Below are 23,083 nucleotides of genomic sequence, written 5' to 3'. Positions count from 1 at the left end.
GGTGACGGGCTCTGTGAGTGAGGTGGTAGGTGGGATGGTGGTAATGGTGATGGTCCCATGAGTGGGGTGGTGGGTGGGACGGTGGTGATGGTGACAGGCCCTGGGAGCGGGGTGGTGGGTGGGATGGTGGTGTGGATGACAGGTCCAGGGTGGTGGTGATGATGCAGATGTGTGGAGGGTGGGAAACAGGCAGGCAGCAGGCACGGTTCCTGAGGCTGAATTTCAGACTGCAGCCATCTTTGGGTCTGACCTCTTCTTTCTGCAGATGGGCAAATTGAGGCTCAGAGGGAAGACCTCAAAGAGGAGTTAGGGTGGGGGAAGCAAGGCCTCCCACTCCAGGCTCCCGAGCCTCCCCTCCCCACCCCCCCCACACACTGGGATCTCCAGGCCGCTGTCGTGGATCCTCCTCCCCAGGCTGTGCCACTCAGCTCAGCTCCCGGAGACCTGCCGTGTGGCCCTGGCCCGGTGCCAGCCTTCTCTGGGCCACCAGCTCCTTCTCTGGGGGGCTCTAGTGGCAAGAGAGGATCTGAAAGCCCCCGAGGGAGGCGATGGTGAAATCTTGGCCTTCAGACTCCAGCCAGCCCAGAGCCACGGTCAGGCACGGGACCAGGGCAGCCCCGCCCCAGGGGCCGGCCCAGCCGGGCCATTTCATAACAGCCAGGCAGCTGGGCAGAGCAGGGCGGCCAGGAGGAAAGGCAATTTGGCGAGGCTTAGGTACGGCATCCTGGAGAGGCTGGGGTTACGGCGCCATGGTGGGTGAGTGGTCGGAGCCAGGGACCCCGGCAGGCTGGGCCTTCTGGGCGGTCCAGGCCGTTGGCAGCTGCACACACAGACCCGCCTTGTCCTGGCAGAGCTCGAGGAGAAAGGGGAGGGAGGGAGGGACTTCCCTTTGGCTGAGTGAAGAGAGCTAGAGAGGGAGGGCCGAGGAGGGCCACGGGTGTCCCTGGGAGCACAGTCGCTTTGCCCCAGCCGGCTGCCGTGCCCTTGTCTTCCTGGGGTCACTGGGCTTCCTTTAAGGAACTGAGGGGTCCAGCTGTGGAGCCTCCCATCCCTGGATGGGTCAAGCACCCTCTGGGGCAGCAGATGGCTCTCGGCCACCTGCTGCCAACGCTGGGACTGGGGCCCCAGAGCGAATGGGTCTGAGAGACAATCGTTCTTGTCGATGAACTTTGCCAGGGAAGGAGGGACCAGTGGCCCTGCTCTGTCTGGCTCCACAAGACATTATCATCAGAGGGGCTTGGCTCTGCCTGTGGGCCGCACTGGTTCCCATACCCCGCAGACCCCATGGGCGAGGGGACCGCTGCCTCGAGCTGCAGGAGACCTATGCAAACACAGGTGAACGGTGGGAGATTACAGTGGGAGATCCTGGACGATCGGGGCCTGTGGGGTTCTTGGAGTCTGGCCCAGTGATGCCCCCATATTCTGGCAGCCCTGATGGGGGGGGTCCCTAGGCTCTCAGACCACCCTGTTCGCTTCTGGCTCCACATGCGCCCCCCACCTGGATCTCAGGGTGATGTCCTCACCTCCCCTGGCACCCAGGCTGTCTCAAGGCTGCCCCCGCCCTGGACTCCCACCCCAGAGGTCTCCCGGATAATGATTCCTTAGAGCCATCATCACTGAGCACTTAAACGCTGTCTCGGGCCTTGTGCCCAGCACTTTAGGCAGCTTTATGCTGGAATTTTCAATCGCCTCATATGGATGCGAAAGCTGAACAATGAATAAGGAAGACCAAAGAAGAATAGATGCTTTTGAATTACGGTGTTGGGGAAGAATATCGAATATACCATGGACTGCCAGAAGAATGAACGAATCTGTCTTGGAAGAAGTACAGCCATAATGCTCCTTAGAAGCGAGGATGGTGAGACTTTGTCTCACGTACTTTGGACATGTTATCAGAAGGGACCAGTCCCTGGAGAAGGAGATCGTGCTTGGTAAAGTAGAGGGCCAGCGAAAAAGAGGAAGACCCTCAACGAGATGGACTGACACAGTGGCTGCAACGATGGGCTCAAGCATAACAACACTTGTGAGGATGGTGCAGGACCGGGCAGCGTTTCGTTCTGTTGTACATGGGGTGGCTGTGAGTCGGAACCAACCCGATGGCACCAAACAATAACATACTGGAATTCTCCCAACAGTGCTGTGGGGTAACTACAGGTACCCACATACCAAAACCCATTGCTGTCCAGTTGACTCCAACTTGTAGTGACCCTAGAGGACAGAGTAGAACTGCCCCATAGGGTTTCCAAGGCTGTAATCTTTATGGAAGCAGACTGCCACATCTTTTTCCTGTGGAGCTGCTGGTGGGTTCGAACCACTGATCTTTCGGTTAGCAGTCGAGCACTTAAACACTGTGCCACCTGGGCTCTCGGCTACAGGTGTCACCCCCATTTTACAGATGGGCAGAATGAGCCACAGAGAGGCCAAGCAACCTGCCCAGGGTCTCCCAGCCTGTACACAGAGGAGCTGGTATTCAAACCCAGGGGACTGGGCTCCAGACTCCATACTTGGTGGATGCTCTCGGAAGGCCACAATGTAGACAAGGAAACCGAGGCAGAAAGAAGGCGTGAACGGGCAGAGCTTTCCCGCTGGCAGGTGGGCTTGGGAGAGGTGCAGGGGTAGCTGCACCATTGGAGTGCCCATCAGCAGGGCCCTGCCCCGGGGGAGGAAGTGGTTTGGGCAGCAGGTATTGCCCCATGATGCTTTGGAGGCAGCAGGCCTGAGGGTCGGCCCATTCTCCCCTCTCCTGGATTCCACATGACACCCCTGGGCCTCAGCTTCCTTTGCTATAATAGGGGCATGGAGCTAGGACCCACCCTGCACCCACATCAAGCCCCACATTGGCACGGCACCTGCACAGTCAGTGCCTGTTATGTTAGAGGTGTCCCCAGGCCCATGGCCTTGAAGGGAAGTAGCTGGTCCTCCTCAGCCCACAGGCCCACCTTTCACCATCAAATGATTTAGCAGCTCCCACCCCATTCACCTGCACCCTGCAGCACCAGGTCCAGGACAGATGCAGCTAAGCAGGGAGTTAAGCTGGGCCGCCTCAGCCCGCCGTGGGGGCCCGCACCCCAGGGACCCCTCGGCTCACTGCCCACTGGGGCCCAGTGGCTCAGCCCAAGGAGGCAAGGATGGGTCTGCAGCCCTGCCTAGCCCAGTGGGGGTTGGCCAGAATGGTGAGAGATGGAGGCCAGGGGAGCGGAATACAAACAGGGCAACTTCTCCCTCACTGGCACTCCCTGCCCCCACTGACATGCCCAGACAGGCCCTGGCTGCCCCTCCCCAGGGGACTGAGTATGCTGTGGTCAGGCTGGGTTTCCAGGGTGAGGAAGCTGGGGGTCCGGGCCAGCCCCTGACCTCTCTGTGCCTCAATCTCCATCTCCTTCAATGGGGACAATGATGGTCCTCTTGCTGGCTGCCGGGAAAGGGGTCCCACAGGGTGGGCACAGGGTGGGCATTTGATAAACATCAGCCAAGATCCTTACAAACTTACGCAGCATCAGACAGACCTGGTCCAGCCCTCATCTGTGGGTCTGCAAGGGCTGCTCAGCTTCCTTGTGGGGACATAGACCCAAGGTCACCCTGATCCTGCAAGAAGGCGGCCTTGCTGTTCCACTGGTCTGGGTCGAGCCCAGCTCCTCCGCACCCCGAACGGGCACTCCCTGGGGACTTCCAGAGTGACCAGCTCACAGGGGGACAATGCCAGACCTGGGACGGCCCTGCTGGGGTGGCCTGGCCTCAGTGTTGCCAGGAGGGGCTGCTGGAATGTTCTGTCCAGGCCCTTGCCCACTGCAAAGCTCCCTTGCCCATCACCTCGCCCACAAGTCCAGTTATGTGCCCTGCATTTTTGTGGGTTCTTTGGAGAATCTTGTGAAAGTACGGAGTCCTGGCGGGCGGGAGGGAGGCAGGTGCGGTTTGCCATCACATCCATCAGCAGAAGTCTGGGGGTGATGACAGGACAGAGAAAGGAAGGGGGAATAAATATTTGGTTAGTACTTGGAACTTAGTTGAATACCCAGCTGGCCTTTGCTGTTAGCTGCCATGGAGTCCGCCCCCGACTCATGGTGACCCCATGCACAATGGAACGAAATGCTGGCTGGTCCTGTGTCATCCCCATGATCTGTTGTGGATCAGCCTGTTGCGATCCATAGGGTTTTCATTGCCTGATTTTTGGAAGTGGATCGCCAGGCCTTTCTTCCTAGTCTTAGTCTGGAAACCTATTCAGTATCCTAGCAACACGAAAGCCTCCACTGGCAGATGGGTGGTGGCTGCACATGAGAAGCATTGGCCAGGAATCGAATCTGGGTCCCCAGCATGGAAGGCAAGAATGTTACCACTGAACCATGACTGCCTCCAGCTGGCCTTTATTGAGCACCTATTATATACTAGGCACAATGCCACATGCTTTATGCAGCATCTTTTAATCCTCACAACCATAGACGAGAGAGAGGGTGAGTGACTTGTCCAGGGTCACACACAGAGTAAGAGGCAGAGTCAGGAGACAAGCCTAGGATGGAGGCTTGAGAGACACTGGCTCTGGGGTCCTGGGTCTGCTCTGCCCAGCGCCCCTTTCTCCAGGAGGGTCCCCAGGGGAGATCTGTGCCCGGGCAGAGCTCTGAGAATGTCCGTCTTCTGCCCTTTCTGGGGCTTGTGGGGTGAGCTCGGCCCCAGCCCGGCAGACCCCCCCAGAAAACAGGCCCGAGAGAGTAAGGAGACTTAACAGCGACAGCTGCAGCCTTGGGACCTTGATGCTGAGCGCTGGGCTCAGACTGGAGGGTGCGGTTTCATTGCTGACAAACACCCTGCCCGTGGGCTGGTGGGTGCTATCATTGCCAGCAAACAGATGAGGAAATCCGGGCGGTAAGGCCTAAAGGAGAGTTAAGTAGGCAAAGCAGGGCTGCCTCCCAGTCCAGTGGAGGGGCAGCGGGGAGGGGGCGGGAGGCCAGACAGAGGTAACCAGGTACTTATCACACGGTGTGACCCGGTGTGGTGGGGGCAAAGCCAAGTGGGCAGGGGTCACTGTGAATGAGTGTGTGTGTGTGTGTGTGTGTGTGCGCGTGTGTGTGTGTATGTATGTATGTATGTATGTAGGGGGGAGTAATCAGGGTGGGCTGCCTGGAGGAGGCAACATCGAGCTGAGACCTGAAGGGAAGGGAGTCAGAGAAGGAGGAGGAAGGGCCCCACAGGCAGGTCGTTGGCACCAGGCTGAGGAGTGAGTGCGTCACAGAGCTCTTCTGATGAGCCTCAGGTAAACACGCAGGCCCTGGGGAACATCGCGGCCCCTGCCCTCTGCCAGGCCTGGCTGGGGACAGCATGGAGGCATGACTGCTCCCCAGCCCCCACCGCTACCTCCCCTCCCTAACACTGCCGCTAGGAGGCTGGAGTGATCCTTTCTCTGCCTGCTGGGGAAGCTGAGGCACTGGGAGGGAAGGCCACTGCCCGGGTCACTCTGAGCCAGCCCAGCCACCAGCTGGGGGCAGGGAGGACGGGGCATTCTGCGTCTGGAATGTACGGAGGTGGTGGCGCAGTGGGGGTTGGTGAGCAGCCTCTTCCCCTCCTTCTGCTGGTCAGATGCCCCCTGCTTACTTGGGGCTCAGGCCTGACAGCCGCCCCATCTCCAAGAGGGACACCGGAGCGGCGTAAGGGAGTCCTTGGGGCACCTGTCAGCCCCATGGCTTGGGCTCACTTCTCCATGCCTGCCTGCCCACCTTCAGGCAGTGAACTAGATGTCCCCCAAGCCCACGCCCAGTCCCACAGCGCCCTGCAGCCCGGGGTCCTCCTGCCCCTCCTGCCCGCTGGGTCTGTCATTGCGTGTATGAGTGTCTGTGTGCGGTGGTGGTGGGGATCCATGTATGTGTGGGTGGTGTCTTTAGGGGAGCACAGGCAGCCCTTGGTCCTCATGGGGCCCCCCACGGGAACCCTGTGCGTGCAGACAGGGCAAGGTGCCAGGGTAGTTGGAGGCCTGTGGAGGGTGGGAGGCCCTGAAGCCCATGCTGTTCCCACCCGGTAGGATGGACCCCTTCGCAGACACACTGCAGAGGCTGCGCGAGGCCTTCAGGTCGGGGCAGACGCAGGCAGCTGACTTCCGGGCTACGCAGCTGAAGGGCCTGGGCCGCTTCCTGCGGGAGAACAAGCAGCTTCTGCAGGACGCCTTGGCACAGGATCTGCACAAGGTGGGCAAGGTGGGGTGGGTGGGTGGAGATCTGGGGGTGGGGGGTGCACCCCACAGCTAGGGTGGAGGGGGGCTAGGACAACTGCATCCTTCATGAAGGGAACTAAAGCCCATCCATCCCACTTCTTCCCTAGGCCAAAACCTGCATCTGTCCATCCATCATCCATCCATCATCCATCCATCCATCCATCCATCCATCCTTCTTCCATCCATCCATCCATCCATCATCCATCCATCCATCATCCATCCATCCATCCATCATTCATCCATCCATCCATCCATCCATCCATCCGTCCGACAACTATTTATCAAGCACCTATTGTGTGCCAGACACTGTTCTAGGCTCTGGGAACACAGCAGAGAATAAAACAAAGTTCCCGTGCCCATGGAGTTGACCTTCTGGGGAAGTACAGTAGTCCCCCCTTATCCACGGAGGATACATTCCAAGACCTCCGTGGATGCCTGAAACCTTGGATAGTACCGAACCCTATATATGCTATATTTTGTCTTACACATACATACCTATGATGAAGTTTAACTTATAAATTAGGCACAGTAAGAGATTAACAACAATAACAAATAATTATAACAGTATACTGTGGTAAAATTTACGTGAATGACGGAGTGGGATGGCGTGAGATTTCATCACACTACATACCCAACAGTTTCGGATGGAGGTTGGCCACACGTAACTGAAACCAGGAAGGGAAACCTTGGATAAAGGAGAACTACTGTAAATAAGTCATTACACACCATGTTGGATGGTAGCAAGTGCCATGGAGAGACACTCCCCGTGGGAAGGGGAGAGAGGGGGCCGGATGGGGGTGCTGCTTTGTATGTGCCAGTCAGGGAAGCTCTCTTTGAGAAGGTGGCATCTGAGTAGAGACATAAAGGAGGAAAGCGAGGGAGCCACGTGGACGTTGGGGAAAACGGTAGAGGGCAAGCACGTGCAAAGGCCCTGAGGCAGGTGGTGTTTGGTGTGTTTGTGGTTGAGGAGCAGCAAGGAGGCCAGTGTGGCTGGAGCAGAAAGATACAAAAGCTGAGGTCCGGGGAGGCGGGCCTTGTAGTCTGTGGCAGACTTCATCTTCACTTGGGCAGGTGGATGTCACGGTCTCTGCCAAGCCCTCAGGACCTGGAGGTTCAGCCCCGCCAACCCCAGCACTAGCCATGGTGGACCCCCAAGAAACTCACTTCCTTGTAGCCAGTGCCCCACCCCCCAGACAGCAGGGCCCACCCACATGGCTGCCCCCAGCTCCTCTTCTCTGGACAAAATGTCCCCTGTCCATGTCTCCAGTCCACAGGGTTCAGAGCCACCCCTTATGCCCCACCGGCACCTCACCACCCAGAACCGTCCAAGGGTCAGGCCTGTGGCTCTCGGCCATCTGTAAGCACCTAATTTGATATTTAGCCTCCACGAGGAGCTGGGGGTGCATGGCCCCTGCTGGTCAGCCCCTGGCTCCAGGGGGCCAAACTGTCACCCACTGGCTCACATTAGTCCTGTCTTTACCCCAAACCCAAGACTTTCTAGGAAGGGCCTGCGGCTTCCTAAGCCCACGTGCAAGACTTCACGTTGACCCTGGGATCGTGCCCAGCTGCCCTGGGCCTGCTGTCTGACCCTCGGGTCCCCCTCCCTGCCCGTGGGAGGGCCTGTCCGCTCCACCCAAGGAGTGATGGGGACGAGGATGTCTGAGAACCAGGCGGCTGCTCACAGCGTCTCTGGGGGCTGTGACTACTCGATCCAGCCAAGTGTGCACCTCGTCCGTGGACCAGGCACGGTCACTGAAGTATGAGGCTGTAGCATGGGGGGTCGTGTGTCGGGCACCCCGCTCCACAGGGACAGCAGAGGCTGGTGGTGAGGACTTGTCCCAAGGATGTGGGCTTCCTGGTGCTGCCTGCTTCTCACCGTGCCCTGGGCCTTCTGTATACTAGGAAGCCAGGGGGACTCGAGCCCCTTTTTCTGCTGTGTCTGGGGTCCATCTTTCTCCCCATTTATGAAAACCAGGGCCTTGACCACCCTCTCCTGGGCTTTCCCCTAAGCAAGGGAGTATCCCTTTCACTGTGCCTGGCCAGGGCCCGGGTAGGGGGCATGCCCTCTGTCCTCCCTCCCTGCCCCCTGTGCCCCTGCCACCTCCCACCTGCCAGCCCGCCCTCCTCCTGGGACCAGATTTAACAGTTTATCTTGTCCCTCTTCTCCCTTCTGCTCAGATTTCTCCTCCCGCCCTCCTGTCTGGGTTACGAGCCTCCTGCCAACCCAGGGTGCTCGAGGCCCCAGGAGCCCAGGGCCCCACAAATGGAGCAGCAGCCCAGAAAATTCTATCTCATCCCTCCCTCTGGCAGCAGGCAGCATCTGCCCTGCAGCTCCATGCAGTATCTCATTAACCCCAACAGCCCTTCCGGGTAGGGTGGCCACCATGCCCAGCGTCCCCCAGTAAGGCTCAGAGAGGGCAGGGTCCTGCCCTGGGGCACACAGCCAGGAAGAGCCAGGATTTGAACCTGGCTCAAAATAGCCCAGTCTCCCCAAGTTGCGGTGTTCAGCTGGGCCCAGACCTTCCTGTACACCCTGCCCAAACCTTGCCCGTGTCAGGGGTGGCTTACCAGGCATGGTGGCCAGGTCGCCCGGCTCCCTGGGCAAGAGCATGGACTATGGACTCAGACGGAGCTGAAGGTATGCTTGAACCGGGCTCAGCTTCTAGAAGCCCTGGGTGTGTGTGGCTTCTTCCTCTTAGGTCACAACACCTGGAGCTTGCACTGTGGCGGCAGTGTCTCTGGCGGGAAGACAGCCACTCCATGTTCCTGGGCACTGGTCTCCAGCTGCCTGCAGCCCACTGGCCTGTCACTCCTCCCTGGTTGGGGTAGGGCAGGGCATGCCACTGGCAGAGAGCAGAACAATGTCCCTATTGATTTTGCCCCGTCCTCACTCCTGCCCTGGAGACCTGACAGTGATCCCTGGCCCCCGGCTGTGAGAACGATGCTGTGCCCCCTGCAGACCACCCTGCACACAGCCGTGCCCAGGCTGTCCTGTGACAGCTGAAGTCCCATCCTGTCCCTGCTCTGCCTGGCCGCCTGGCTCCATCACCTCTCCTTGCTAATCAGGAGCATAGCAAGCCCACGCCCACCTCAGGGCCTTTGCACAAGCCGTGCCCTCTGCTAGGAATGCTCTGCCTCCAGGTGTCCACGGGCTCCCTCCCTTCCTTTCTTCACATCTCTGCTCAAATGTCCCCTCACCCCAGAGGCCCACACCGACCATCTTGTATAAAATAGAGCACACACACACGCTCCTGTGCACTCACACACATCCACTCACACTCACGTACGCACATTCACACTGCACATTCATGTACGCCCGCGTCATGTACACACTCATGCAGTCACACACGTATGCACACTCACACACTCACACATGCACGCACACTCGTGCACACGCGTGCTCACGTACTCATGCATTCACTCACAATCCAGTCACACACATGCACATTCACGCACCAACTCACACTCCCAGGCACCGCTCACATACTCATTCATGCACACACACTTGTGCAAGGGCGTGCACACCTACGTACAGTCATCCACGCTCACATTCACACTCATGCCCACTCCTGCACTCACACACCTATGCACACTCATGCACACTTGCACGCTCACACACACTCAGGCAGTGCTCGTGCGTACGCTCACACACACACAATCTGGCGATCTCTACGCCCTCACCCTGTGTCATGCTTCTGTAGCACTTCTCCGTCCCAGCACAACCCTAGACTTTCTCATCGTCGTGCTGACAGGCCGCCCCCTAAGGTCACCTCCGCACGGCGGGTGTTTCCGTGGGTTTTAGCCTCACATGCAGCGCCTGCGCACAGGGGGCACTCAGTGAACGCGTGTGAAAACAGAACTTGGTGTGAATGAGCGAGTGATAGGAGCCGCCTTGCCTGGAGGGGCCGCATCCCCAAGGGCCGGCAGCCCCTCCCCAGGGCTCCCGCCCACTGCCCTGTCCCTGCCCACAGTCAGCCTTTGAGTCGGAGGTATCCGAAATCAGAATGAGCCAGGGCGAGGTTAACCTGGCCCTCAAGAACCTGCGGGCCTGGATGAAGGACGAGAAAGTGCCCAGAAACCTGGTGAGTGAGCCGGGCGGGCTGGCGGGCAGGGGAGTTGGGGACCATTTGCTCCCCACTGGGCCTCTCTGTGCGGGGCGGTGGGGGGCCTGGGAGGCGGGGTCTTAGGCTCCTCACTGCTCACCACCGTCTCCCCTGACCCCGGCCCAGGCCACACAGCTGGATTCGGCCTTCATCCGGAAGGAGCCCTTCGGCCTGGTCCTCATCATCGCCCCCTGGAACTACCCCCTGAACCTGACCCTGGTGCCCCTGGTGGGCGCCCTCGCTGCAGGTGAGCCGTGGGCCTCCCCTCCCCCCCCCCCCCCCGCCATGGCCTTGGCTGCCCACGGGGCCAGTGAGAAGAGGGTGCTGGCACCAGGTGGCAGAGAAGCCTGGACACCACCCGCAGGCTGTGTGGCCTTGGGCTGGCCACTTTACCCCTCTGGACCAGCTTCTTCATCTGAGCTGGGGTGAGGCTGGCGCCTGCCTGCAGGTGTCAAGCCTGAATGATGATTCTCATGTGAGCTGGGGTGAGGCGCCTCCCTGCAGGTGTCAGGCCTGAATGAAGTGGCATAAGGGTCCCAGGAGGGGGCCTACACCCTTCCGCTCCCTGCTCCCCATGCTGATGTTCGAGGGTCCCAGGGGGGCCCACATCCCTCCCCTGTCCTGCCCGCCTGTACCTGCAGGCAACTGCGTGGTGCTGAAGCCCTCAGAGATAAGCAAGAACATGGAGAGGGTCCTGGCCGAGGTGCTGCCCCGATACCTGGACCAGGTGAGCAGGGCCATGGGCAGAGCAGAGGCACAGGGCAGCCCCTACCCCACAGGGGTCAGGCAGGGACAGATGCTGGCAGGGAAGCGGAGTAGCCTGTGGGTCAGACCTATTCCAAGCTCAGTTCCGCCTCTTCCGAGCTATGCAGCCTTGGCCAAGCCCCTGCCCTGTCAGCCTCAGTTTCCCTCTGACTAAGTCAGTGTGGGGTGATCACAGGTGCACTCTGATGAGTGGGCCAGGGCAGCCTGTCCCCAGGGTCCCCCAGCTCCTCAACACCGGGCCCGTGTCTTTTGGTCAGTTCTGCTGGCCCGGGCCTCAGCCCTCCAGCTAGCCCCAGCCTGCTGGGACTGTCCCTACCGTCCCTGCCCGGCAGCCTTGGGGAGGTCCCCACTGCCCACCCCATCCATACCCGGCCCACCTAGAGCCCTGGCAGCTCTGGGTCCGGGCAGGCAAGGGGGAATGGAGGCCAGGCCAGGCCGGGGTGGTCTCAGGGCTCTCTAGCTGGGGGTCCCAGAGAAGCCTTTGCTGCCCCTTGCAGAGCTGCTTTGCCGTGGTGCTGGGCGGGCCCGAGGAGACGCAGCAGCTCCTGGAGAACAAGTTCGACTACATCTTCTTCACAGGTGAGGGGTGCTGCTGCGGCCGGCCATGCAGGAGGCAGATGGCCAGGGAGAGGCCGGGGGTGACGGGGGTGGGACAGGAAGGTGGAGGCCTGAGTCCAGCCCCACCCTCAGGGGTCTTGTCCCCAAACCTGAAAGAGGATGCAGACCCAGGCCAGGCCGTGCAGAGCAGGTGCCTCGGGGCTCCACAAGCAGGCTGGGGAGACGCCTCAGAGCCCCCAGGAAGGGCCTCGTTCTAGCCACTGGCCCGGCCCCACCCACCACAATTCCAGAATCCCCATGACTCTCGCTGGGCCTGCTGTCCAGGCACTTAGGCTGCGGCCCCGCTGCCCCCAGCCCTCCTGCAGGTTGCCAACACGAGGGGCGGAAGCTCGGGGGGGGACGAAGGCATGCAGGGTCCTGCCCATGCCGCCCGCTGGTGGGGTGGGGCAGCCTGGGTTTGCACCAGGCCCTGGGGAGCGCTTGAGAGTTGGATGGGTCCCAGCAGCCACCTACCATCACCCTGGCATGTCCCCACTGGCCAGATGCCTCCTGGCTTCCGGCGGCCAGGACAGAGATTCTAGAAGAGGTGGTGGGGCCAAGGAGGCAGGAGGTCCTGGGGGAGAGAAGACAGAGGTGGGCACGCCTGGGCCCCATCGCAGCGGGGGGCAGCGCCCACTGCCTTCCTCTTCCTAGGCATGAGCCTGCCTCCCTTGGCTTGACCGTGGGGGCAGAGGGGTGGGGTCCTCAGCATTTGGGAAAGGGCCAACCCCACGCAGATTCCTGGAGGGACCCCGGCCTGCCCCCCCCCACCACTCCCTGCAGCTTGAGGTGGGCTCGTCACCCACCCAGAGAAGGCAAGACCCCGGGAAGCCAGCTTCCAGGCCAGGCTCCCTGCCCGGCCAGCTTACGCAGAGGCTGCCTGACCCCACCACAGCCTGCTCTGCCAGCCCTCCCTGGACTCCTCCAGGCCTCAGTTTTCTCATCTGTAAAACGGGGTAATCCCTGAGATACAAGTCTGCCTGGTGGACAAATGAAATAATGTACGAAGGTCTTTATCAGTGCTTGGCCCTTGGGAGCTTCCACTCATTCACTCATTCATTTACTCACTTACTCATTCATTTATTCACTCATTCACTCATTCACTCACTCCGTGAATGTTTGCTGAGAGTGTGGATTGTATCCAGGCACTGTTGGGGCCCTGGGATAAAGCGGGGACCAGAAAGACCAACTTCCTGCCTGAGTGGAGCTCACACTGTGATGAGGGAGACAGCAGTAAGCAGGGGTATTCTGAGAGGTGATCGGGCATGTCAGAAGGTGCCAAGTGCCGCCACCTCGCGGATGGGGCAGGGTAGCAGGACTGACCCGGGCTCAGAAGATTTCACTGAAAAGAGGCCAGAGGCCACTGGGGAAGAACTGCCGGCCCCGAGGGGAGCGAGTGCGGTGGGGGAACAGGCGGTGAGAACAGAGGTGACCAGGCCCTGGGAGTCAGGGAGAGAGGGGAGGACAAGCCTCTGTAGGGCCGGGGCCTGGATTGGCTCAGCTCGGGCGAGTCTGCTTAGAGTGGGGGGCCTGCAAGGGGAGGGAGGGATGGGTGGTCATGGTGGCAGGGCCCCCAGGTTCCAATCAGAGAGAGGAGGGACCCACACGTTGGCCAGGCTAAGAGCTGAACTCCAGCCTTGGGTGATAGGGAGCCACTGAAAGTTCTAGAGGAGAATGAAGAGGGGTGCGGGCGCAGTGCAGGGTTTTAGAAGGAGTCACCTGCGGGGGCAGCCTAGGATGTGAGGCAGAGAGATGGGCTAGGAGCTGAGGGGCTCTAAGAAGAAGGACCTCAGGCAGCTTCCGGGAGGGGGCTGCGGGCCTGACCTGCTGCTGAGTTTTCATAGACTCGGGTTCATTAGGGGTTGGTCTCGGGGAGAGATGAACAGGGTCCTGGGTGAGACGGGGGCAGGCTGGGATTTGAGCACCTACCAGTGACTGTCAAGGAAAGGCAGGTGGGGGCTGGCTGACCTGGCTCAACCACCTGCCAGATGGGCTCAGAGGGGAGGGACACCCCTTCAGGGCCCAGCCCCAGGCCGTGGCCTCTGCCTGCTCTGGCTGGTGAAGGGCCACTCCGGTTCCTTTCTGTCCCCAGGAAGCCCCCGCGTGGGCAAGATCGTCATGGCTGCCGCAGCCAAGCACCTGACTCCTGTCACGCTGGAGCTGGGGGGCAAGAACCCCTGCTACGTGGACGATGACTGTGACCCGCAGACCGTGGCCAACCGCGTGGTCTGGTTCCGCTGCTTCAACACCGGCCAGACCTGCGTGGCCCCCGACTACGTCCTGTGCAGCCGCGAGACGCAGGAGCGGCTGCTGCCCGCCATGCAGAGCGCCATCACCCGCTTCTATGGCGAGGACCCCAAAAGTTCCCCGGACCTGGGCCGCATCATCGGGGAGAAGCAGTTCCGGCGGCTGCAGGGCCTGCTGGGCTGTGGGCGTGTGGCCATCGGCGGCCAGAGTGACGAGAGCGAGCGTTACATCGGTGAGTCCTGCCGGCGGGGGCTGGGGGTACAGGGGGAAAAGGGGTGCAGGGGGAAAGGGGGTGCAGGGGGAAAGGGAATGCAGGGTGGTGCAGGGGGTACAGGGTGGTGCAGGGGGCACAGGGGGAGACAGGGTTGCAGGGGGAGCAAGGAGGGCACAAGGTCACAGGGTGGCTCAGGAGTCAAAGGGGGGCACAGGAGGGGACAAGGGCTGGTGCTGGAGGACACAGAGGGACACGGGGGCACAGGCTCTGGACGCCGAGGCCCTTCTGCACCAGAGGGCTCCAAGCCGGCCACGCGTCACCCAGAAATGTCAGGCCTGGGGCTCCCTCGGCCTCAGCACTGAGATTCCCCAATGCCAGTGTGCCCATCCCCCCAGTCCTGACCTGACACCGCCCTTAGCACCTGCTGCTCTGGGTGGCAGGGCCGACCCAGCCCTAGGCACCCTGGCTTTGCGGCCCCCTCCCCCCTCCCCCCCGGTGCTGCCAACACTGACACTGTCACCAAGAGTCCGTCTCCCCAGGACTGGACGACCCCGGCTGGGGCTGGCCTGGGAGCCCTCCCAGTCACCACTCCTCCCTGGAGCACCCCTCGGCCTGGAGCCCTGGGACCTGTGACCCTCGGCCTCCTGGGTACCGCAGTGGGTGGGGTCTCCGGCCTGCGCTGAGCGCGCCCTGTGCCGCAGCCCCCACGGTGCTGGTGGACGTGCAGGAGACGGAGCCGGTGATGCAGGAGGAGATCTTCGGGCCCATCCTGCCCATCGTGAACGTGAGGGGCCTGGACGAGGCCGTGGACTTCATCACCCGGCGCGAGAAGCCCCTGACGCTGTACGCCTTCTCCAACAACAGCCAGGTGTGGCTCCTGGGGGGCAGGGCAGGGCTGGGCGGCCGGGGGTGGTGCCAGCAGAGGTGGCGCTGGGGCCAGAGTGCACCAAGAGGCCCGGCAGGAGGACAGTGAGATTTGGCCCCTTAGAGGCAGCCATAGGCATTCAGGGATGGTGGCCCTCTTGGCTCTGTCCCTGCCCCTCCCCCAGGAACAGCCGGCCCAACACCCGAGCCCCCCGAAAGTCTAGGCCAGGCTCCCTCGGGCCTTTGGTGTGGCAGCTTCTCCAGGTCCAGGGTCCCCTTGAGGCCAGCCCTGGCCCCTCTTCCTCACACACCTCCCTGGTGGCCACAGCGTCCCCTCCTCGGTGCCTGGTTCAGGGAAGGCCCACACTGTGTGCTGCTGACCGACCACAACAGGGGTGCACGACCAGACAGCCAGGCGAGTGAGCTCGGCCCCCATCTGTCTCCGCCCCTCTGGCATCCACCCTGCTCCAGCCCCCATGGGTGGGCGGCAGGCTGGGAACCCAGGGTGCACCTAGAGGCACCAACGATCCTCCTGTCTCCTCTTCCAGCTCTTTTTTTGTTTGTTTTATTGAGATGAAATTCGCATAAAACCAATCATTTTAAAGAGAACAGTTTGGTGGCATCTGTCTGTTGTTGTTAGGTGCCACCGAGTCAGTTCCGATTCTTAGCGACGCCACGTACAACAGAAAGTTAAACGCTGCCCGGTCCTGCGCCATCCTCACAATCCTTGTTATGCTTGAGCCCATTGTTGCGGCCACTGTGTCAATCCATCTCGTTGAGGGTCTTCCTCTCTTTCGATGACTTTCTACTTTACCAAGCATGACGTCCTTCTCAGGGACTGGTCCCTCCCGATAACATGTCCGAAGTATGTGAGACAAAGTCTCGCCATCCTTGCTTCTAAGGAGCACTCTGGCTGTACTTCTTCCAAGACAGATTCGTTCATTCTTCTGGCAGTCCATGGCATATCCAATATTCTCCATCAACACCATAACTCAAAGGCGTCAATTCTTCTTCTGTCGCCCAGCTTTTGCATGCATAGGAGGCAATTGAAAACACCATGGCTTAGGTCAGGTGCATCTTAGTCCTTAAAGTGACATTTTTGCTTTTTAACACTTTGGAGAGGTCTTTTGCAGCAGATTTGCCCAATGCAATGCGTCGTTTGATTTCTTGACTGCTGCTTCCGTGAGTGTTGATTGTGGATCCAAGTAAAATGAAATCCTTGACAACTTCAATCTTTTCTCCATTTATCATGATGGTGCTTATCGGTCCAGTTGTGAGGATTTTTGTTTTCTTTATGTTGAGGTATAAACCATACTGAAGGCTGCGGTCTTTGATCTTCATCAATAAGTGCTTCAAGTCCTCATTGCTATCTAGTTCCAGAATATTCTCCCTACCCCACAGCCTCTGGCAACCACCTGGATGATGATTTTTTAACTCCTTTTTACTGTTATTGTGGTAAATATATAGGTAACAAAACATGTGCCATTTCTACAACCTTCCCGTGTGCAGTTCACTGACATCATGTTCAGCCATCACCATTTACCATTCTCAAATTTTTCCACCACCCTCAGCAGAAGCTCAGTGTCCCCTAAGCGTGTGTCTTCCTTTCCCCTTCCTCCCACCCACCCCCGGTAACCACTAATCAGCTCGGATCTCTGTACACTTGCCTGTTCTAGGAGTTCATCCTGCGGTGGTTGCTGGTGTAGCTGGGTACCGTAGAGTTGATTCCGACTCATAGCAACCCCGTCTGACAGAGTAGAGCGAGCCACTGGGTGGGTTCGAATAGCCAGTCTTTTGGTTAGCGGCCGAGTGAATATTTGCTGGACGATGTTTTTTAAATAAACTTTTTATTTTGGAATAATTTTAGATTTACAAAAAATTCACAAAGATAGTGCAAAGAGCTGCCATGTACCACTCACCCAGCCTCCCCATTTAAAGGTCCTACATAACCTTAGAGGGAGCCCTGGTGGCAGCAGTGGTTAAGCGCTCAGCTGCTAACCGAAAGGTCAGCAGTTCAAACCCACCAGCCGTTCCAAGGAAGAAAGATGTAGCAGTCTGCTTCTGTAGAGATTACAGCCCTGGAAACCCTATGGGGCGGTTCTGTTCTGTCCTATAGGGTCGCTATGAGTCAGAATTGACTCACTGGCAATGACAACGGAACATAACCTTAGCGCATTTGCCAAAACTAAGAAACTGACGCTGGCACATGGCCATTTACTAAACTCCCACTTCGTTGGGATTCTGCTTGTTTTTCCATTAACGTCCCCGTTCTGTTCCAGTATCCAATCCAGAGTGCCCATTCCGTTTAGCCGTCACGTCTCCCCCAGTCTCCTCAGATCTGGGACAGTTTCTCCGCCTTCCCTTGTTCTTCATGACCTTGACAGTCTGGAGGACTGGCCAGGTCTCCTGTAGGGAGTCTCCCATCTCCGATTGTCTGTTGTTTTCCTCATGACTAAATAGGGAAAATGGGTCTTTGGAAACAATACCACAGAGGTGAAAGGCCCGCCTCTTAACGTCACATCAGGGTACATGACATCCACACACCAAGGGCGATGTTCACCTTCGACATGTGGTTAAAGTGGTGTTTGCACGTGTTCCCATTGCAAAGTGGGTAAGTCGAGGCCACCCTCAATGGGAGGGGTTTTAATTAAGCGCCACCTCCTGGAGGGCAGAACATCTGCAGCTATTATTTGGAATTCTGTAAGAAAGCTTTGTCTTTGCAATCATTCATTCATATCAGTGTGGATTCCTGTATGTTTATTTTATGGGTTCTAATTCCAACCGAATGCAGAAATTATCAAACAATATCATTAATATCACACACAAGTAAAATTTTGCTGAAGGTTATTCAAAAATGGCTGCAGCAGTACATCAACAGGGAACCGCCAGAAATTCAAGCCAGATTCAGAAGAGGACGTGGAAACAAGGAAATCATTGCTGATATCTGATGGGTCCTGGCTGGAAGCAGAGAATACCAGAAAGAAGTTTATCTATGTTTTATTGATTATGCAAAGACATTCGACTGTGTGGATCATACCAAATTATGGATAACATTGCAAAGAATGGGAATTCCAGAACACCTAATTGTGCTCATGAGGAACCTGTACATAGATCAAAAGGCAGTCGTTTGAACAGAACAAGGGGAGGGGATACTGCATGGTTTAAAGTCAGGAAAGGTGTGTGTCAGGGTTGTATCCTTTCACCATACCTATTCAATCTGAGTGCTGAGCAAATAATCCGAGAAGCTGGACTATATGAAGAATAATGGGGCATCAGGATGGGAGGAAAACTCATTAACAACCTGTGTTATGCTGATGACACAACCTTGCTTGCTGAAAGCAAAGAGGACTTGAAGCACTTCCTGATGAAGATCAAAGACCACAGCCTTCAGTATGGATTATACCTCCACATAAAGAAAACAAAAATCCTCACAACTGGACCAATAAGCAACATCACGATAAATGGAGAAAAGATTGAAGTTGTCAAGGATTTCACTTTACTTGGATCCACAATCAACACCCATGGATGCAGCAGTCAAGAAATCAAACAACGTATTGCATTGGGCAGATCTGCTGCAAAAGACCTCTCTAAAGTGTTAAAAAGCAAAAATGTCACTTTAAGGACTAAGGTGCACCTAACCCAAGACATGGTGTTTTCAATCGCCTCATATGCATGTGAAAGCTGGACAATGAATAAGGAAGACCCAAGAATTGATGCCTTTGAATAATGGTGCTGGCGAAGAATATTGAATATACCATGGACTGCCAGAAGAATGAACAAATCTGTTTTGGAAGAAGTACAGCCAGAGTGCTCCTTAGAAGCAAGGTTGGCAAGACTACGTCTCACATACTTCGGACATGTTATCAGGAGGGACCAGTCCCTGGAGAAGGACATCCTGCTTGGTAAAGTAGAAGGTCATCGAAAAAGAGGAAGACCCTCAACGAAATGGATTGACACAGTAACTGCACCAATGGGCTCCAGCACAACAATTGTGAGGATGGCGCAGGGCCAGACAGTGTTTTGTTCTGTTGTGCACGGGGGTCCCTATGAGTCAGAACCAACTCAAGGGCACCTAATGACAACAATCCAATACTACGTTATTTTTTGCTGAAATTGTTCCAGCTCTGGCCACTGGGAGCTCTTCGAGGTCAGTTCCTGCGTCCCTTTGACACACCTGTCCTTCTGTTTTCTGGCCACTTCGTTCCTTTCTGACTCTACAAGGTCCTGCAGGCTTATCTTGTGTAATATTTGCCCTGCCCCGGTCCTAGAATCAGCCATTTCTCCGAGGAGCCCAGGTTGGTCTGGATAGTTTTAATTTTAGAAAACTCTACACAGGTTTTTTTGGAAGCAGGATCATCTGGCACACTGGCCTTTAAATTTTTCTGACTGTCAGCCCTGGTCCCAGTACACACACACACACACACACACACACACACACACACACACACGGGCGTGCGCGTGCGCCTAAAACACGAGTCTCAGTGTTTCCCATCCTTGCTAGGTGTGAAGCGCTCCGATGTTTTCTAATCCATCTTTTGCAGTTGTTGTTCCTGTGGGTCTACCTGTGGTTCAGTGGGGTTCGAAACCATGGGTGGGCTTCTGCTCTGCCCCCGTTAGAAAGGCTCTGGTCCCACCACTCTCTGAGGTTCACACCAATTGTACTAAACCCAGTGGAGTTTGTGTATTTATTGTCTAAACCAGTCGCCACTGAGTCGATTCCGACTCATGGCCACCCCATGTGTATCAGAGTAGCAATGTGCTCCGCGGGGTTTTCAATGGCTTATTTTTCAGAAGCAGATCACCAGGCCTTTCTTCCGAGGTGCCTTCCAACCTTCTGATTAGCAGCTAAGTGTGTTAAGTGTTGGCACCGCCCAGGGGCCCCATTTATCATCTACTGATCTTTTTTTCCCTTCATCCTCCGGATCAACCTGTGGATTGAAGAGGAAGGTCCTCCGTTCAGTCAAGCAAGGGCCAAGTCTGTGTTCCTAAAACACAAATCTGACCACATCATCGCGCCCGAACATTGTGCTGGGGGGTCCCCACTGCTGGCAGAACATCACACAAGGCCCCAGCTGCTCTCAAGCTTGGTCCTGATGCTTCTCCAGACCCCCACGTGTGGCCTCCTCTGCTCACCCCTGCCTCTGCACACGTCACTGGCTGTGCCTGGGATACCCTCTCCTCTCTCCTCTCCTCTTTGCCTGAATGAATCCTGCCCCTCCCTGGAGACTCGACAAACTTGTCCCTCCCATGGGGCCCCTCCCTGACGACCTGGCACCACACGGCTGTCACTGCTCCAGAGTCCCAAGGCGACTGCTGGGCTCCCACGGCCCTCGGGGCAGGAGTTGGACCCCACACGGGCAGATGCTCAGGGAACATGTCCAAGTGCAGGGCTCGGGGACAGGCTGCTATGTAAGCACACCCACTCCACTGAGGGTGGTGGTGGGGGGCCTCAATTCCTTTGAGACAAGATCAGTGTAACTAGGTTCACCCTGGAGCAGGCCCCGGGCCTAGGGTGTCAGCATGGCCTCAGCAACCTCATCGGGGGCCACGAGGCAACCTCACAGGCCTCACTGCTTCTTCTCCCCCAGGTGATCAAGCGGGTGCTGGCGGGCACCAGCAGCGGGGGCTTCTGCGGGAACGACGGCTTCATGCACGTGACGCTCACCACCCTGCCCTTCGGAGGAGTGGGTAGGTGCCGCACAGCCACTGCCCTTCCTGGTACCATCGACCCTTTATCTGCAGTAGCATTGCTTGAAGACACAGGCTACCTCAGGGTCGAGGAACAGCGAGTGACGAGGCCCCTCCTGCTTCTCTCCCCAAGTCTGGAGCAGAACCTTCCAGAGCCCTCTGTGCAGTTACGTACCTAGACGGACGCGCAGAAACACAATTTAGGTTTTATAGTTGTTTTCTTACGAGTGTGACCACACAGCCCACACTGAGCTGGTACTTGTCGATTTCCCACTGTGGGGCCGTTGGCAGCCCATCCGCCCCCTTCCTCAGGCAACCCTGGGTCTCAGACCACTGAAGCCGAAGCTGCGGCCCCCGCCCTGAGGGAGGCCGCTGAGTGGGGACCTCTCCCCCAGGGCAGCCCCTGACACAGCTGCAAAGGTAACCCCGGGCTCCTCCCAGCAACAGCCCGATGGGCTGTGTGGTCTGGGCTGTCAAATCTCCTCTGAGCTAACCTCCTCCTCAGTAAAATGGTCCTGGCCACCTGGCCACACTCAGCACCTGAGGAAACCACCAGCAGGGCCCGCAGGCCGCCCCGTGTGGCCTGGACCCTCCCTGGAGAGCGGCCAGTGCCACGGGGGCCCACAGCAGGCACAGGGCTGGGCTGGGCACTGCAGCTGCCCCTGCTGCCCCAACTGCCGGGGGGAAAGGGCCCCGGGAGCCCCACTGCCCACCCTAGCCTCACTGGGGTCCAGTCCCAGCCCTGCCCATCCCACCCCCTCCTCCTCAGGCCAGGGGGTCTGCCTGGGGGCAAATCCGATCCTGCTTCTCCCCTCAGGAAACCTGCCCTGGCTCCCAGGCCCCTCAGGGGCAGGTCTAAGGCCCAGACTCAGCTTCCTGAGGCCAGCCTGGGTTCCTCTCCCACCCTACCCACCCACCTGCTACCCCATCACACAGAAGTAGCTCCAGTGCCTACCACGCACGCCTGGGTCCCTCTAGCCTCTACTTCTTCACCCGGCTAATCCTCATCCCCCAGCCTCACTGGCTCTGGGAAGCCCTCCCTCCCCTTGACCCCCAGCCCCACGCAGGCACTGAGGAGCGCTCACAACACAGCGCCTGCTGTGTGCACAGGTCTGGCCCTGCTCAGTCCTCACCACACCCCTAGGAAGTGGGTGCCACTGTCACCCCAGGTCACAGAGGAGGAAACTGAGGCACACAGAGGCAAAGTCGCTTGCCCCAGGTGATACGGCTAGTGTGAGGCAGAGGTGGGATTCAATCCGGGCAGACTGGCCCTGAGCCTGAGCCCTGGGCCCATCTGCCAGTCCTGCCCAGCACCTGGGGCCCTTGGCATCTCAGGACGCCCTGTGCACAGAGGGGAAACCGACGTGGGAGGGGTGGAGTCACCCGCCTGGGGCATGCCGTGGGTGACTGGCAGAGCCCACTGAGGGCCTGACACCACGTCCCGTGCCCCGGGCAGGTGCCAGCGGGATGGGCAGGTACCACGGCAAGTTCTCCTTCGACACCTTCTCCCACCACCGCGCCTGCCTGCTGCACGCCCCCGGGATGGAGAAGATCTATGCCATCCGCTACCCGCCCTACTCGCCACGCAACCAGAGGTTGCTGCTGGCGGCCATGGAGACCCGCAGCTGCAGCTGCACCCTGCTCTGAGCTGCCTCGGCGAGGGTGCCCAGGTGCACGTCTGGGTCCCGTGGCTGGTGGAGACGGGCCTAGAGTCCAGGGGCCAGGAGGAGGATGTACTCTGCCAAGGGCAGGGCTGCCTCCTACCCAGCTGCCCTCCAACTCGGTAACCCGTCACCCTCCCCCCACGCTGGCCACCGGGTCCTGGCAGAAGAAAGCAGACAGACACTTGCTTTCCCGGGGTCCGGGTTCAGCAGAAGGGCCCTGGGACCTGGTCCAGGCTGCACCATGGAACCACTGCGGCTGTCGTCTCTGAGCCTCGGTTTCCCTATCTGTACGGTGGACGTGATTAACAATCATTACCACCTGAGATTGTTAGGAGGATTAAATTTGGGGGCAGCTTAAGGCTTAATAAAGACGAGCTGCTGCCTGGAGATCCAGGCGTCCTGTCTTTCCTTGTTTGGGCGGGTAAGGCTGCTCCCTCTTTTCTCCAGCCAGGTCACCTAACAAGGTTAAGTCAGCCTCCCTTCAGCCAGCCTCTTGGGAGCAACGAACGTTTTCCTCTCTTGCTCCCCTTCCCCATGTGGCAGGCTCTGGGCCTGGGCACCTTACTGTCACTGCGGCCCACACTGGTCTCATCTTCTTCCCTGTCCTGCTCACCCTCCTGGGGCCCCAAAGCCACGGAATGGTCCCCCAGCCACCCACATCCAAGACAAAATCCCAGGCTCTTGCTCGACACTCCCTCCTCCCCTCCGGCATCCTGGTTATTCAGTAACACCGCAGGATTTCCCA

At 58.4% G+C, this 23,083-nt stretch overlaps 1 protein-coding gene across 2 annotated transcripts; it reads left to right on the top strand.

Moving 5' to 3' along the window:
* Positions 1 to 647: 647 nt before the first annotated feature.
* On the top strand, positions 648 to 22,589 carry LOC101341256 (aldehyde dehydrogenase family 3 member B1). Of its 2 annotated transcripts, none has more exons than XM_004383647.3 (10): positions 648 to 714; positions 6,008 to 6,170; positions 10,168 to 10,278; positions 10,426 to 10,546; positions 10,941 to 11,026; positions 11,562 to 11,643; positions 13,754 to 14,140; positions 14,824 to 14,990; positions 20,575 to 20,674; positions 22,131 to 22,589. In XM_004383647.3, exons 2-10 carry the CDS (start codon positions 6,009 to 6,011, stop codon positions 22,319 to 22,321), a joined length of 1,407 nt encoding a protein of 468 aa, XP_004383704.1. In that variant the 5' UTR covers positions 648 to 714; position 6,008; the 3' UTR covers positions 22,322 to 22,589. The 2 variants fall into 2 exon arrangements, with proteins under 2 accessions (XP_004383704.1, XP_023593921.1); XM_023738153.1 differs by having other exon boundaries at positions 665 to 756.
* Positions 22,590 to 23,083: the final 494 nt, after the last annotated feature.

The sequence above is a fragment of the Trichechus manatus genome, unplaced genomic scaffold, assembly GCF_000243295.1.
Source record: "Trichechus manatus latirostris isolate Lorelei unplaced genomic scaffold, TriManLat1.0 scaffold00113, whole genome shotgun sequence".
Classification (NCBI taxonomy): Eukaryota; Metazoa; Chordata; class Mammalia; order Sirenia; family Trichechidae; genus Trichechus; species Trichechus manatus.
This window is presented reverse-complemented; position numbering and strand designations above follow the sequence as displayed.

Excerpts from the sequence above, each read along its gene's own strand:
- LOC101341256 (XM_004383647.3), top strand. The coding sequence starts at position 6,009 with ATGGACCCCTTCGCAGACACACTGCAGAGGCTGCGCGAGGCCTTCAGG. Across the intron at positions 14,141-14,823 it reads CGAGAGCGAGCGTTACATCG|CCCCCACGGTGCTGGTGGAC; the intron begins GTGAGTCCTGCC and ends CCTGTGCCGCAG. Across the intron at positions 20,675-22,130 it reads CCTGCCCTTCGGAGGAGTGG|GTGCCAGCGGGATGGGCAGG; the intron begins GTAGGTGCCGCA and ends TGCCCCGGGCAG.